General features: G+C 55.9%; 3 protein-coding genes across 3 annotated transcripts; 2 read left to right on the top strand and 1 right to left on the bottom strand.

Annotated features, from left to right (window-relative positions):
- Positions 1 to 352: 352 nt before the first annotated feature.
- BU26DRAFT_421470 (MFS general substrate transporter) lies at positions 353 to 1,720 on the top strand (the record flags this gene model as incomplete). Its single annotated transcript, XM_033823409.1, has 2 exons — positions 353 to 697; positions 761 to 1,720. The coding sequence occupies 2 exons, from the start codon at positions 353 to 355 to the stop codon at positions 1,718 to 1,720; spliced, it is 1,305 nt and encodes a 434-aa protein (XP_033686773.1).
- A 277-nt stretch (positions 1,721 to 1,997) lies between these two features.
- On the bottom strand, positions 1,998 to 8,706 carry BU26DRAFT_422230 (uncharacterized protein; the record flags this gene model as incomplete). The annotated part of the gene is made up of 7 exons (XM_033823450.1): positions 1,998 to 2,840; positions 2,893 to 5,115; positions 5,168 to 7,395; positions 7,476 to 7,751; positions 7,799 to 7,939; positions 7,986 to 8,184; positions 8,236 to 8,706. The coding sequence occupies 7 exons, from the start codon at positions 8,704 to 8,706 to the stop codon at positions 1,998 to 2,000; spliced, it is 6,381 nt and encodes a 2,126-aa protein (XP_033686774.1).
- A 1,862-nt stretch (positions 8,707 to 10,568) lies between these two features.
- BU26DRAFT_243146 (glycoside hydrolase family 78 protein) lies at positions 10,569 to 13,090 on the top strand. The gene is made up of 2 exons (XM_033821044.1): positions 10,569 to 13,010; positions 13,081 to 13,090. Exon 1 carries the CDS (start codon positions 10,950 to 10,952, stop codon positions 12,957 to 12,959), a length of 2,010 nt encoding a protein of 669 aa, XP_033686775.1. The 5' UTR covers positions 10,569 to 10,949; the 3' UTR covers positions 12,960 to 13,010; positions 13,081 to 13,090.
- Positions 13,091 to 13,127: the final 37 nt, after the last annotated feature.

Genomic DNA, 13,127 nt, shown 5'->3' on the forward strand with positions numbered 1-13,127 from the left:
GGGGGTCGTCTGGAGGTGGCTGCCCAGGTACGTAATCTCCAGCTATATATCCCGAGTCCGTCGGCCTATCTCCTATCTCCGATGGGCCGAATCCGAATAATCCGAACCCGCTCCCACCGCGAAGACTACAACACCTCCGACCGAAAACCCCTTCACGCCATCGCACAATACATACTTAGGGAATCATGCTCGTAGACATGCCGGAAAGCTGCCTATACCGTCATTCCATCGCCCACACCCGCCGCCGACTCCATCGCCCTCCCGTTTGCACTCCAAGACCTTTCCACTTACTCTCAGCTCCGGAAAGCTCCCCTGGGGCCCTTCAGCGATAGAACAGAATCGAATCCTAGCCATGGCACCAACCGAAGATCCAGGGGTCGCCTTCGCTCTAGACGAAGAAAAGAGGACGACCACTCCTCCCGCTCCTACTGCCGAGCCAGGAGAAACGCCCGCCAGCAATACTCCCGAATTCGAGGCTGCGCCAGAAGGCGGCCTCCGAGCGTGGACCGTCGCAGCCGGCGGCGCCTGCATCTTCTTCTCCTGCCTAGGCTTCTCTAACGCATTCGGCGTCTTCCAGGAGTACTACATGACGCACCAGCTGCGCGACAAGTCGCCCGACGACATAGCCTGGATCGGGTCTGTTGGAGGTTTCATCCAGTTTGCCGTGGGCGCCGTAGGGGGGCCACTGTTCGATCGCGTCGGTGCATAGGCACGTCATCTCGCCCCTCCGCCTTTCCTAGCTCTTGCTGATAAGGTCTAGATGATCCGTCCAGCAGCCGTCGCCTACATCTTCGCCATGATGATGCTCAGCCTCAGCCACTCCTACTACCAAATTATGCTCACCCAGGGCGTCCTCATGGGCATCTGCATGGGGGCAATGCAGTTCCCCGCCTTCGCCGCCGTATCACAGTACTTCGAGAAGAAACGCGCCGCCGCCCTGGGCATCGTCGTCTCCGGATCCTCAATCGGCGGCATCGTGATCCCCATCGCCGTCTCCAAGATGCTGAACAGCTCCTCGCTCGGCTTCGGCTGGTCCGTCCGCACCATCGGCTTCCTGACCACGCCGCTCATGCTCTTCGCCTGCATGGCCATCAAGGCGCGGCTGCCGCCGCGGCAGACGACGTTCTTTATCTGGGCTGCGTTCAGGAACACGAAGTTCAACCTGCTTATCGCGGCGCTCTTCTTCATGTTCATGGGCATGTTTGCTCCGCTGTTCTTTCTCCCTACGTATGCGGTCATGCGCGGCGTGGACGCGGCCATGGCCTCGTATCTCCTTGCGATCCTCAATGCGGCCTCCACGTTTGGACGCATCATTCCCGGTGTACTGGCGGACAAATATGGGCGCTTGAACATGTTTGCTCTCGCGGGCATTTCTACGGGCGTCATAATCCTGTGCATGAACTCAGCGACGAGCACGGCGGGCTTGGTCGTGTACTCGATCGCTATCGGCTTCACTTCCGGCACTATCATCTCTGGGGGTTCTGCCGCGATTTCGCTCTGTCCTGATGACCCCCGCAACATCGGAACATACATGGGCATGGGCTTGGCGGTTGGCTCGCTGGCTGCGCTGATCGGACCCCCTGTGAACGGCGCTCTTGTTAAGGAGTATGGCGGATTCTCCCAGGTCTCCATCTTCAGTGGCGTCGTGTCTTTGGTCGGAGGTGTCATCGCCGCGCTCAGCAAGCTCGCAACTCCCGAGGGTATTCTGGGCAGGGTGTAGCATCCTGCGTTACTTTGCAAGCCGGATGCAAGTAAGCTCACGTTAGACGGATCAGGGCGAGATTGCAACCTCAGTGCCCAGCACGTGAAAGAAGTATGCGCTTATGTTGGTTTGTAATGGAAGAGCGGGTATACCGAACGGGCGGTGGAGTTTCGAGGTACCTATAGATGGGAACTATCTCGATCCTCGAGACAAACGACCGGAATATTGAGACGACTAAAGGGAGGGTCGGGAGCAGTGTTCGAAGCTCGTGATAGAATCACACCGCTCACTCCAATCACAACTCCTCATCGTCATCCTGATCGCGCGTCCGCACATGCAACTTACCATGACCGTTCTCGATACCGAGACCGCCCACCTTGCCAGCACCATTATTCTTCCCAACCACCACCTCCTCCGCAGCCGCAAATGACCAGTCACCCACTCCCTCAAAAGCACCGTCCTTCACCTCCGCTCTGCCGGATCCATACTCCTTCGCTGACCACTTCTCCACGCCCTGCGTCCCGTTCCACTCCTGGTCGCCGCCAAACATGCGGAACAGGTCCGCATTCAAGCGCTCATACTCCTCATACGGTTTCGGCCAGCTACCGAGGCGCTGATAAGCCAGCTTGAGAAGGCGGACATGGCGGAGTGCAAGCGCTGGCCGATTAACACTAGATTGGTCGAGTTGCTCTGTATGCTTGCCATCGGCGCTACCGCTCAGGCTGACGCCGTGCTCAGCGAGCAGTGCAGCCGCGGTATCAAGTTCGTCATCCGAGTCATCGCCTAAGCCGTGCTCGTGCACGAGGAGGCGAAGTATGTCTTCGTGGATCCCGAGCGCCTTTTTGAAGTACTCGGTCGCGAGTGGGCCGGTCTTCTCAGAAGACGCCTTTGCTTGGTACGACTGCGCAGTGCTCGTGTACAGCTGAGCCAGGAGTTCGTAAGTCTCGAGCGTGACGGCTGCACGGGGCCCATGCGCACGCCGCATGTTGTAGGCAATGTCCTCGCAAAGCCGAATGGCCTTGATCGGATGGCCAGCAAGGTAGCGCGCACAGATTAGGCGGCGGCCGAGATTCACGAGCACGTGTGCAGGCCATGACCTTTGGGCATCGCGTGTGCTCCAGAGAGTCGTAAGCAGCCACTAAATGTAGTATTAGCATTTCCCGGAGTGGGTGCAGCGACAAAAATCTTACCTCGAGCGTGGTATAGTCTTGCTGCTCGCCCAGCAAAGCAGAGAGCTGACTGAGTTCGGGCAGTTGTACTTGCGCAAAGTTGATCTTCAGACTCTTGCTGATATCTAATATCTTCTTGACGATACGGTTGGACAGCTCCAGCGACTTCTTGCGGAGGGCGGGATCAGGGCACTTCTGACCTTCTCCGCCGACAAGCAGCCACGCGAGCCTAAAGCCTAGGCCAATGGCCTTGGGTCCATTGTAGCCGTCGTGATTGGTAGCGTAAAGGAAGCCGAGGTTGGCGACATCATATGCTTCTTGGAACCTCTTCGCCTTGACCAGGGACGCAACACGCTCGTTGGAGGCGACGATGACGGAGCGGTTGAAGTTCTTGTTCTTGCCGCTGCCGAGGTGTTCCAGGATCGAGACGATGAAGAGGTGTGGCGAATCCTTTCCAAGCACGTTGATGTCGGCAGCGTCGCGCTTCCGGAACAGCTTAACCACCTCTTCCTCCACGGCTGCCACCATCTCTTGCTGGTGTGTACGGAGCAGGAACCATCTGAGGGGTGCGGCAGCCATGAGGATGTCCCTCATGCTCCCGTTGGCTTTCAAGGAGCGGCGGAAGAGCTCGTAGTAGATGAACTCCATGGCGATGTCCGCCATGATCTCCGAAAACGTCACTGACAGGTCCTTCCGGATGTTGTACTGGAGGGAAGCGACGAATGCAAGGGCGGGGCGGTCACACTTCGTGAGATCGAAAGACCACTTCGATGCAAAGCGGGCATCCTTAGCACAGACCTGGCGATGCAGTTCTTGGACCAGCTCCGTGCAACGGGATACTTGTTGACAAGCCTGGAAGCTTTCCGCAATCAAGGCTGCTGACTCAATCATCTTTTGCGAAGCCGTCTCCTTGGTCATGATCTCAGCAACCGCTTTAGTGAGCTGCTGGACTGCAGTCTCGCTCTTCTGCTGGCGATGGTAGAGCACGGCCAGCTCGCGCAGATGGGTTAGGGACGACTCATGCGAGTATCCGTATTTACTGATCGCTTCGGAGAATTGCTCGCGGGTGATGCTAATGGCCCGCTCGATGGTCTCAGCCTTGACGGTAGTCGACGACTGCGACCTCATCTGCCGGACGTAGAGCGACGACAGCGTTTGCTTGATCTCAGCAACACTCGTGGTCTCGACCTTGGAAGACTTTGAAGCCTCCTCGTACAACGAGATTGCCTGAGAGGCGTGTTCCTCGCTTCTTTGCGTGACCCGAGCTAGAGCCAGCGTAGCCTCGACCGAGATGGTGGACTCGGCTCCAAAGGCACTGATACAGGTGTCGCGGTACTCCTTGGCGAACTTGTGCAGAGTCTCCCAGCTCGCCTTTGTTTCCTCGAGGCATTGGAAGCAGCGCTCGTAAAGAACCTGAACAAAGCTGGTGTCGCTGAACTGCTTGTAGTCCTTGGTTTTGCGGATGAATGTATTCCACAGCACCTTGAACACAGTGACAGCCTCCGCATACCTCCGATCCTCCCAGTATGTGTTGGCGACGATGACTATGGCATTCATTGCGTCCTTGTGGCAGATGTCCGAGTCCTTGTTCAAGCTAGTGACAATTTGCTGGTAATACTCGATCCAGTACGGATGGTTCCGTGGATGGGATCGGCATCGGGACGCAAGATTGTACAGCGTCTGGATGGTGCCCTCGTAGGTAAGGCCAAGCCTGGTACGGTACACTACAAGTATTTCCTGGAAGACGCTGATTGCACTGTCCACGTATCCATACTTGTCGTAGAAGCTCACGAGCAGTAATTTGACCTTTTCAAGAAGGGGGTCATCCAGGGTCTGCGACACGAGCACGGCCCGGAATAGCCGAGTGTAGACGTCTTCGGCCTTGTCCAGCTGCTTCAAATGCAGATAGCAATCCGCAAGACGCTCGACCAGTTCGATACACTCCGCCCTGAATGTAGAGGTCAGGGTGACGTCGTGAATGGAGCCGAAAAGGAACGAAGACCATGTTCTCTGCAAGGTCGCCCGGATTACTGAGATTGCCGCAGACCAGTTCCTCTGCTCTGTGTACCGCACAGTCAGCTTCTTCGCCAGCGCCATCGTAGTGGAGTCCACGGTCTCGGATGACTTGATCACAGAGTGGAATACGTCTTGAAAAGCAGAGTCCGACACGGTCCTGGTCGTTGATGTCAAGGTGGTAGTACTGGACAAGCTCTGCTTGGCCAGCTCGGTTGACGTCTCAGTGATCTACATGGGCGCGTTAGCAGGTACACCTTTGCCAGACTAGATAACAACTGACCTCGCGGCTGAGCTCGTTTGAGATCTTCGAATCTTCGCGGCGAACATTCTTGTAAAAAGCGCTTGCGTGCTTGTAGATGGACAGAGCCATGTTGTACTGAACCATCGATTTCATGACCTTAGCGACAGCGGTGAGGCGAGAGATGATGCTTTCTGAGTAAGACAGTTGGTGCTGCTCGTACTGCTGCCACACGCATGTGAGGACGGCCGACGCCTCGGTGGAGCGTTTCTGGGATTCGAGGAAACGAGAGTAAGCCAGAGCGATGTCGATGTGCCTCTCATGCCATTCAAGAGAGTGCACTGTGCGACATTTGGAAGAGACCTCCAACCACAACTCAACGTAAGTCTTTTCTGCCAACGCCACCTCGCCTCGTGCGGCGTACGCCTCGGCTCTGCGAAGGAAGATCGAGATTTGATGCATGTCGAAGATTTCCACAGCCTCTTCTTCTTCATCCTCGGCAAAAACGGATTCCTTGTAGCCATCCACATGGCGATCGCCTCTTCCCTTTCCAAGCACGACGTTGAGTGAATTTTGTACGTCCTGAGCTTCGTGAGAATGCTTGCCGTAGTGCTGAATGGTGGCTTCTTGGATCAGGCGGTACACCTCCAAAGCGCGCTTCTCCTCGCTTATGGAGGTGTACAGCTCAACAAGAAGCTTCCGCGTCTGGATCACCAGTTCGGACGAGCTACCGTACTGACGCTCGTAGGCCGCGACGAGTATGAGCAGGACTTCTTCCCTGTGGGTCATGAGGTCTGTGCGCGTAGTCGAGGTCATGCTCTCCGTGAGCTTGAGGAAGCGATGCGCGCAGTCCAAGGTCAGCGGGTGGATATCGCTGAGCACAGTGCGGCTGATCTTGGTAGACCAGTAATAGTACTTCTGGGCCTCGGACGGCTCCGAAATCAGAGTGTAGCACGTGGCGCACGCGAGGTAGCTCTGCAGGACAGCGGGGTGAGTCTCAGAAAGGATGTGGCGGCGCAAGGTCCCTACGAGGACGTGCAACTCCACCGCCTGGGAAGCAGGCAACTGCGTATCCCAGCAAATCTGCTCCAGAGCAGGCAGGACCGTGGTGTCCGGAAATACTTTGCGGAGTTCTGCAGAAGGCTTGAATTCGCGAGATTGAGCAGGTACCAGGGGAGACTGCTTGAGGTTCAGCACCCAATAGCGCGTAACATATTCGAGAAAGTGGTGTTGGCGGAAGAGGCGGTCAGCCAGGGTGGGGTCAGTGTTGTCTATGACTGGCTCACCCTTCTCCCGCAGCATGCATTTAGCGTATGTAAGAAGCTTGAGCACTAAGTCTGATTGAGCCTCTTTTGTCGGGATCGGGAGCTTGCCTTGCTGCGCAAAATTTTGAAGAGTAGCGTGGATGGAAGGGTGCCTAAAGCGGACGATGCGGTCGTGGATCGACAAGAGCGGCCGAAGGGACTGGACGGTAGAGTGTGTGTCCACTCCTTTGTCTGCAAGCGTTCCACGCTGGACGTCGATAGTGAAAAGGCAGTGCATCTCTTCAATGGTAAAGGGCCGCTCCGCTGAAAGAACCCAGGAGAGCAGAGTTTTGGCATTGTTGGTCGTGTCCAGGGACGCAAACAATCTCTGTACTAGGTCGTGAACGAAAGGGCGAGAGGACTCCAAGCCATCAAGTGTCTTGGTGACGCCGTCGCCGGACTTCTGTAGGCCAAGAAGCTCACACGCGAGGATGGCATATAGGAAGGACCCGTTTGCTATCTGGATTATGCGATCAAGTAGGCTCTCTTGCTCGGGGCCGGGTTTGCCATGGAAGTGGTGCTTATGCACAAGAGACTTCAGGGCCACGGCATGGACATCGTCGCGAACATCATCACGCGTGATCTGATAATGTGTACCGTTGCTGTCCGGAGGCATTGGTAGCGAGGAGGATAAAGCAATCAGGCGCACCCGCCGGCCTTGGTTGACGGCATTGAGCAATTTCCCCAGCAATGACGATGGTGCCGACTGGGGTCCAGTGAGCTCCTCAAGTCCGTCCACAATCACGACGAGGTCCCTTCCATCGTCGAGTGGTTGCTTCAGGGTATCCACGAGGGCTTGCCATAGGTGCTCTTCGTCGGCATCGACGGTGGCGCAGTGCATGCACTGAGTGTAGGCGCGAGCAAGGGCGTGATACATAGACATGTTACCCACCCTCGAGCTGAGCAGTTGGAAGAGCAGGGACTTCACCACCGCAAGGGAAGTCGTCTGACTAGGGATGTCGGAGGCTTTCGGAGCACAAGAGTCAGCATGGAAGCCTAGACAAGCCGGCATCTAGCCTCTCGGGAGCAGAGAGTGTCGCACTTACCGATGGAACAAAATATGGTATCAAAGGACTTGCGGTTCAGGGGGCGCTGGAGCCTCTCGCCGATGGCTCCTGCGAGGACTGACTTGCCCGACCCGGGTTGGCCTGTGATCAAAAAGAAATTTTTGTCGCTCTGAGCGAACTTGAAGAGATGCTTTTGGAACCAAAGACACGTGAACTCCGCTTGGTCGTCCGCGAAAGTCGTGTGATCCCGGCTCAGCGTGGCCAGCACTCGATCTTGCGGAGACAGCCATCTGCTGAGAAGTTTCACATCAATAGCTGCATCGGTCAGCGGAGCCGGCATAGAAGGGGTTGAAGGCTCATACCATCGCTTGTCTCCAAACCTTCGTCCTCGATCTGGAAGCTCCAGATAGATTCGATGACACTATTCTGACGGGTACGGAATGTCTCGATGGTATCACCGAAGGTCTCAAAAACGTCGAGGCTAACGGAAGACGTCGTCATCCCTGGTCTCGTTCAGCAACAGACCGCACAGCGAAAGAGAGAACATACCATTGACCGTCTTGTAGAACCTCACGGCCACGTCAACCACCAAAGAGAGAAGGTCCGTGTACATCAAGCATAACTGCTCACGGATGTCTGACGTCGCGGCCAGCAGCTCCGAACGATGCAACAGCGACGAGAACGCCAAAGAAAACTTGTAAAAAACCGTGAATGATTTGTCCAAGGTCTCGGAGTTCTCGTAGCCGAGCTTTTCCACGTCAGCGATCAAGAGGACAAATACACAATGCTGTGCACGTACCCCTAGCAGCAGTTGCGCATGGCCATAGCCCAGCGCTGCAGCAACGCTGCTATCGAGAGCAAATCCCTGGATGGCGAGGTCGAAATTGTGAAGCTGCTCTGCGAAATAGAGCGCCCTGATCAACACTCTATCCCAGCGGCTTCCCTTGTGGGGAAGGGTGGTGAGGCGCTCAGACCGAATCCATTCCAGGAAGCTGACGAAGGATACGTCCGAGATGGTCTGGTGGACCCCAACACCCAGCTCTGCCATGCTTTTCTTCTTCAAAGCAGCGGCCGATTCTTGAACGAAGGCAATCTTGTAACCCCCGGTCGCCCGCCTTGCGAGCTGATTCATCGAGCCAAAGTTACCGCTAAGGGCACGCGAGGAAGAAAGCGAATTACGACGACCTTTCGCGTGGAGGACCGAAGCAGGGGAGTGCGGGGGAGTGCGAAGGCCATTCATGCCATTTGCCGAAAGAATGGGAGAAATCATGCTGACGGATTCGGTCGGTTCTGGAGCCGAAGATCCTGGAGTGGGTTCTGGGGGAGATTCTGGAGTGGATTCCTTATGACCAACTGGCGATATGCTCTCTGTTTCTGTTTCTGCTTTTGCACGTCGAGGTTGTTTCCTGTTTTTTCCTTGGGAAGCAGGATTAGCATCGGAACGTGTATGAAGACCAAAGAACAGCTCACCGAATAGGTTATACCTAAGTCCGAGCATGTGGAAGGACTTGAGGAAGCACAAACAACATGGGCAGCGCCGGGCCCCCATAAATCTAATCCGCTCGACTCGAGAATGGCCAGGCGACTGCGAGGTTTAACGTGCCCCCAACCACCAGCGCTATTCTCAGCCAGGAGGTCATGATGTGCGCCAGAACTGCAGTATGATATCAGTGACTGGCTCGCAATCCGGTTCCATTCTAGTGCTTTGTGATGACCTCGGCGGATTAGCATGTAGAAGCCCAAGATCTGCCAAGATTGACGCCGTAGAGCATGCTAGAGTATGCGCATGTTTGCTCTTTTGGAAGGAGAGGGTGGGCATCCCGACCCGATTAGGCTATGAAAGGTGGAGCAAGCAGCCGTCACGGACATGCGAAGTACATGCATTGCGTAGCTCCTCCGAACTTGCTAGCTCGAGTCCGGAAGGGTAGTTGGGAGCTAGGCGGATTGGAGCCAACGATAGATGGATAGACGATGATGCAGTGCATTCGTACACCTATGGCACTGAACGCAGATGCATCGAGCTGGATGGAGAGAACAGAGTAGGCTGCTGTCAGCGGATGCAATTTAGCACGCCAACGCAAACCATGCTCATTGGTCGTGGAAGCCTACGACCAGCCGTACGGAGAATATCGAGTGATACCGGAGGCTCTTCCACAATTACGGGAGCCGGTATCGGCATCTGCTACCGCCAGTGATGCGGGAGCGAGCTGAGCACTTCACGTCCAAATGCGGTCAAAAGTGACATGGAGGACGATCGAGCGTGAAATGACTGAAGCGTAGGTGCATATGAGATGCAGCAAGTCCGTGATCAGTCGACGGAGTTGCATGTGGGTGCGGGGACAGTGCTAGAGGATGGCTAATGAAGCATATCTGTAGGCTGTACTATGATTGCGATCGGCGTCCATGCGCGAGCTCTTCGAATCTGGTTCTCCAGGGAACAAGAGATGGCGCCAAAGGACTCAGCGCGCAATAGAAGCCCACTGGAGGTGATGTCTCCGCTTCACCTTCGCTTCGCACCGTTCCCTCGGGCTCGCTTGCTGCAGGCGTCCCTGATCGCTCCAAGCATCGACCAAGGCTCTTCCCGCTCGAGTCAGAAGCGAAGTGGGGAGATGGAAGCTAGCGCTGCTCGTCCGGATTCGGTCCCTCTCTTTCTGCGTGGTGCTCTTCTCCTCAGTCTTCCCACACGCGGACCTGCTCGTGCAAGCTGGCGTCTTTCATGTGAAACACTCAACGCGTCGCGGGTTCGGTGAGCGCAGCCCCCGATGGCGAAGTGACTGCGTGCACTGACAGGAATACGGGATGGAAGAGGAAGATGAAGAAGAAGCAGGATGAGGGAGGGTTGCGGTGTGTGATGCTTGGGCCATCGGGATGGCGATTACTGGGATGGGTCGCTTATCGGTGCGGATCGGGAAGGATCCGCGTCGCACCCGCGCGTAGAAGAGCGACGTGGACAGTCTCTGCCCACTCAAGCTTGCAGGTGTGGATGTTGCTGCGGCTACCTTTGTACGGAACAGATGGCCCGCAGGCGTCATAGCGGGGGAGAATCATGTTTCCGATGTTCAGAGCTACAAAATCGGACATGGAGAGACTTCCAACGGCACTGACCAGGGGGCTGGAGACGCTAGGCTATGACTGGTTAGAAGGGCTGCCACAGCACTAGCCACCTGCCCCACAGTCCTCTGCACTTAGCGACGAGCATATGTACGACCACCGACAAGACCACGCCTTCTCCTACGACATATTTTCGCTTGCGATAAGATTAGCACAAGCAAGGGCTTTGCGGAGGATGCAGCAAAGATGACGTCATTCCCAAAATTCCATCGGCATAAACATACCCCAAGCGAGTGCCGGGAGGACACCTGCAACCCGTTAACCCCGCGTTATAACCCATGTCCATCCCCATCGCACCCGTCCTTTCGGCAACCCTCTACCGAGCCTGCGAGTGCAACTTTAAGATGGCCACGACCCGGTATCTGGGACCTGCAGCTGCAGGTCCCATGAACTTGCGCCATCATGAAGCGTGCTCTGCTGCTCGTTTGGGCTTCCCTCCTCCGCCTCCTCCCACGCGCCAACGCAGCAACAGCGTCAAACCCTTGGGACCCCTTTATCTCTAGCCCAGCAGCTCGCCACGTCCAGCCAGTTGCCGTCCACGCTTCTTCCGGCCATGTCACCATCACAACCGCGGAGCATGGCCATCCTCACCTCTCCATGGCTCCTGGTGACCAGGTGAGCTTCGATTTCGGCGTCGAGGTGGGTGGATGGATCAGTCTCAACGCCAATGCCAGCGCTGGCACACCCCAATTCTCACTGGCGTTTGCCGAATCCCCGTCCTTCGTTAGGTCCATATCGGACGACACTGGAGCAGTCCCAACGCAGGACTATGACAAGGCCTTGAACGTCAGCCTTCCACGGGGGCCCAACTTCTACGTCTTGCCAAGGGAGAGATTCCGTGGAGGATTCAGATTCCTGACGATCTGCGCATTTGAGCCCGTCACTATATCAAATGTCACTTGTGAGATCGGGTTCGCTCCAGGCGTCGGGAACTTGCGCGACTACTCCGGCCACTTTTATACTCCCGACGACAACTTCTTGGTACGAACGTGGTATGCAGGTGCATACACGGTCCAGACTAACATCGCGCCTCAGGATACCGGTCGCTTCTTGCCGCAGGTCAAACCAGGTTGGGCCTACAATGCGTCCCTAGGTGTGGCTGCGCCTATTCTCGTGGATGGGGCAAAACGCGATCGAGCAGTGTGGCCGGGCGACCTTGGAATTCAAGGGACCACTGCCTTTCTCGCCTTCGGTGCAGATGGATTGGTGGCCTTCGGGAACTCTCTAGACACGTCGTTCTATTACCAAAACAAGACCACTGGCAGGTTCCCTTTTGCAGGCCCGGACACAGCTTCCTTTCGCTCCGGGAGTCAGAGCGATACTTATCACGCCTGGACTTTGATCGCTATGTACAACTATGCTATCTACACGGGCGACTCTGCATGGCTCGCGCTACATTGGTCAAACATCACCAGGGGAATCGACTTTATTCTCGCAGCTCTTGATAACTCTCATGGGCTGCATAATCAGACCGCACCAAATGACTGGGGTCGCCAGGGTGGCGGTGGCTACAACAGTGCCCTCAATGCGCTCGATTACCATGCCCTGGTCTCTTTCGCCGGGCTCCCATCGACTTGGACAAGCAATACTATCCTTCTATCTCAAGGCGCGCAATGGGCCGCAGCTGCGGGCCGCCTTAAAAGCTCCTACAATGCACTCCTCTGGTCTTCACAAGATTCACTCTACCGTGACAATCAATCCACCATCCTCACGCCTCAAGACGGCAACGCCCTCGCCCTCCTATACAACCTCACCAATTCGCCAGGTCAAGCATCGTCCCTCAGCGCCGCTCTCACTCGGTTCTGGAGTCCAATTGGCCCGATAACGCCTGAACTACCAGATACGATATCTCCGTTTGTCACGGGACTCGAAGTTCTCGCGCACTTCTCCGCAGCCCAACCTTCCCGCGCAATCGAACTGATGCGGCTCACCTGGTCCCACCTTCTGGACTCTCCGCTCATGACCGGCAGCACCCTCGCCGAAGGCATCACAGCAAACGGTAGTCTATATTATCGCGGGAACGCAGGCTATAATCATGATGCGGCTTATACGAGCTTAAGTCACGGCTGGAGTTCGGGACCTACGCAAGCACTCAGCTTCCGGGTTGCCGGACTGGAAATAGTTGGGTGGCGGAAATGGAGATTCCGACCGTTTCCTGGGAGCTTGAAGACGGTGCAATCGGGGTTCGACAGCCCCCTCGGGGCTTTTGAAGTGGCTTGGACCGTGTCGGGCAATGCGAACGGGAGCTTCAACTTTGAGGCTACCTTGACCACTCCGATAGGCACCACGGGATTGGTGCAGCTGCCGTGGGTCTGCGAAGGCGTATTTATGAATGGGGAGCTAGTCAAGGAGACTGTTACGCAAAGAGGAGGTCGACAGAAGTTGACGGCTGTCTCGTGCTTATACTTCTAACAGCTTGAACTCTAGTAGCTATGCTAGAGTATTTAGCGTATTTTTAAAAACGTAGGTACTAAATAATTTTTATAGGTGCTAAATATTGCTGCCCTAGATGTAGTAGGCTAACTTGAGCGAGTGGTAGCCACCGTCACCTCTCCCACTTCAGTATTCGACGTGGCTCGC

The sequence above is a fragment of the Trematosphaeria pertusa genome (assembly GCF_010094035.1).
Source record: "Trematosphaeria pertusa strain CBS 122368 unplaced genomic scaffold BU26scaffold_4, whole genome shotgun sequence".
Classification (NCBI taxonomy): Eukaryota; Fungi; Ascomycota; class Dothideomycetes; order Pleosporales; family Trematosphaeriaceae; genus Trematosphaeria; species Trematosphaeria pertusa.

Bases quoted from the DNA above. Each gene is read 5' to 3' on its own strand.
- BU26DRAFT_243146 (XM_033821044.1), top strand. From the start codon at position 10,950: ATGAAGCGTGCTCTGCTGCTCGTTTGGGCTTCCCTCCTCCGCCTCCTC.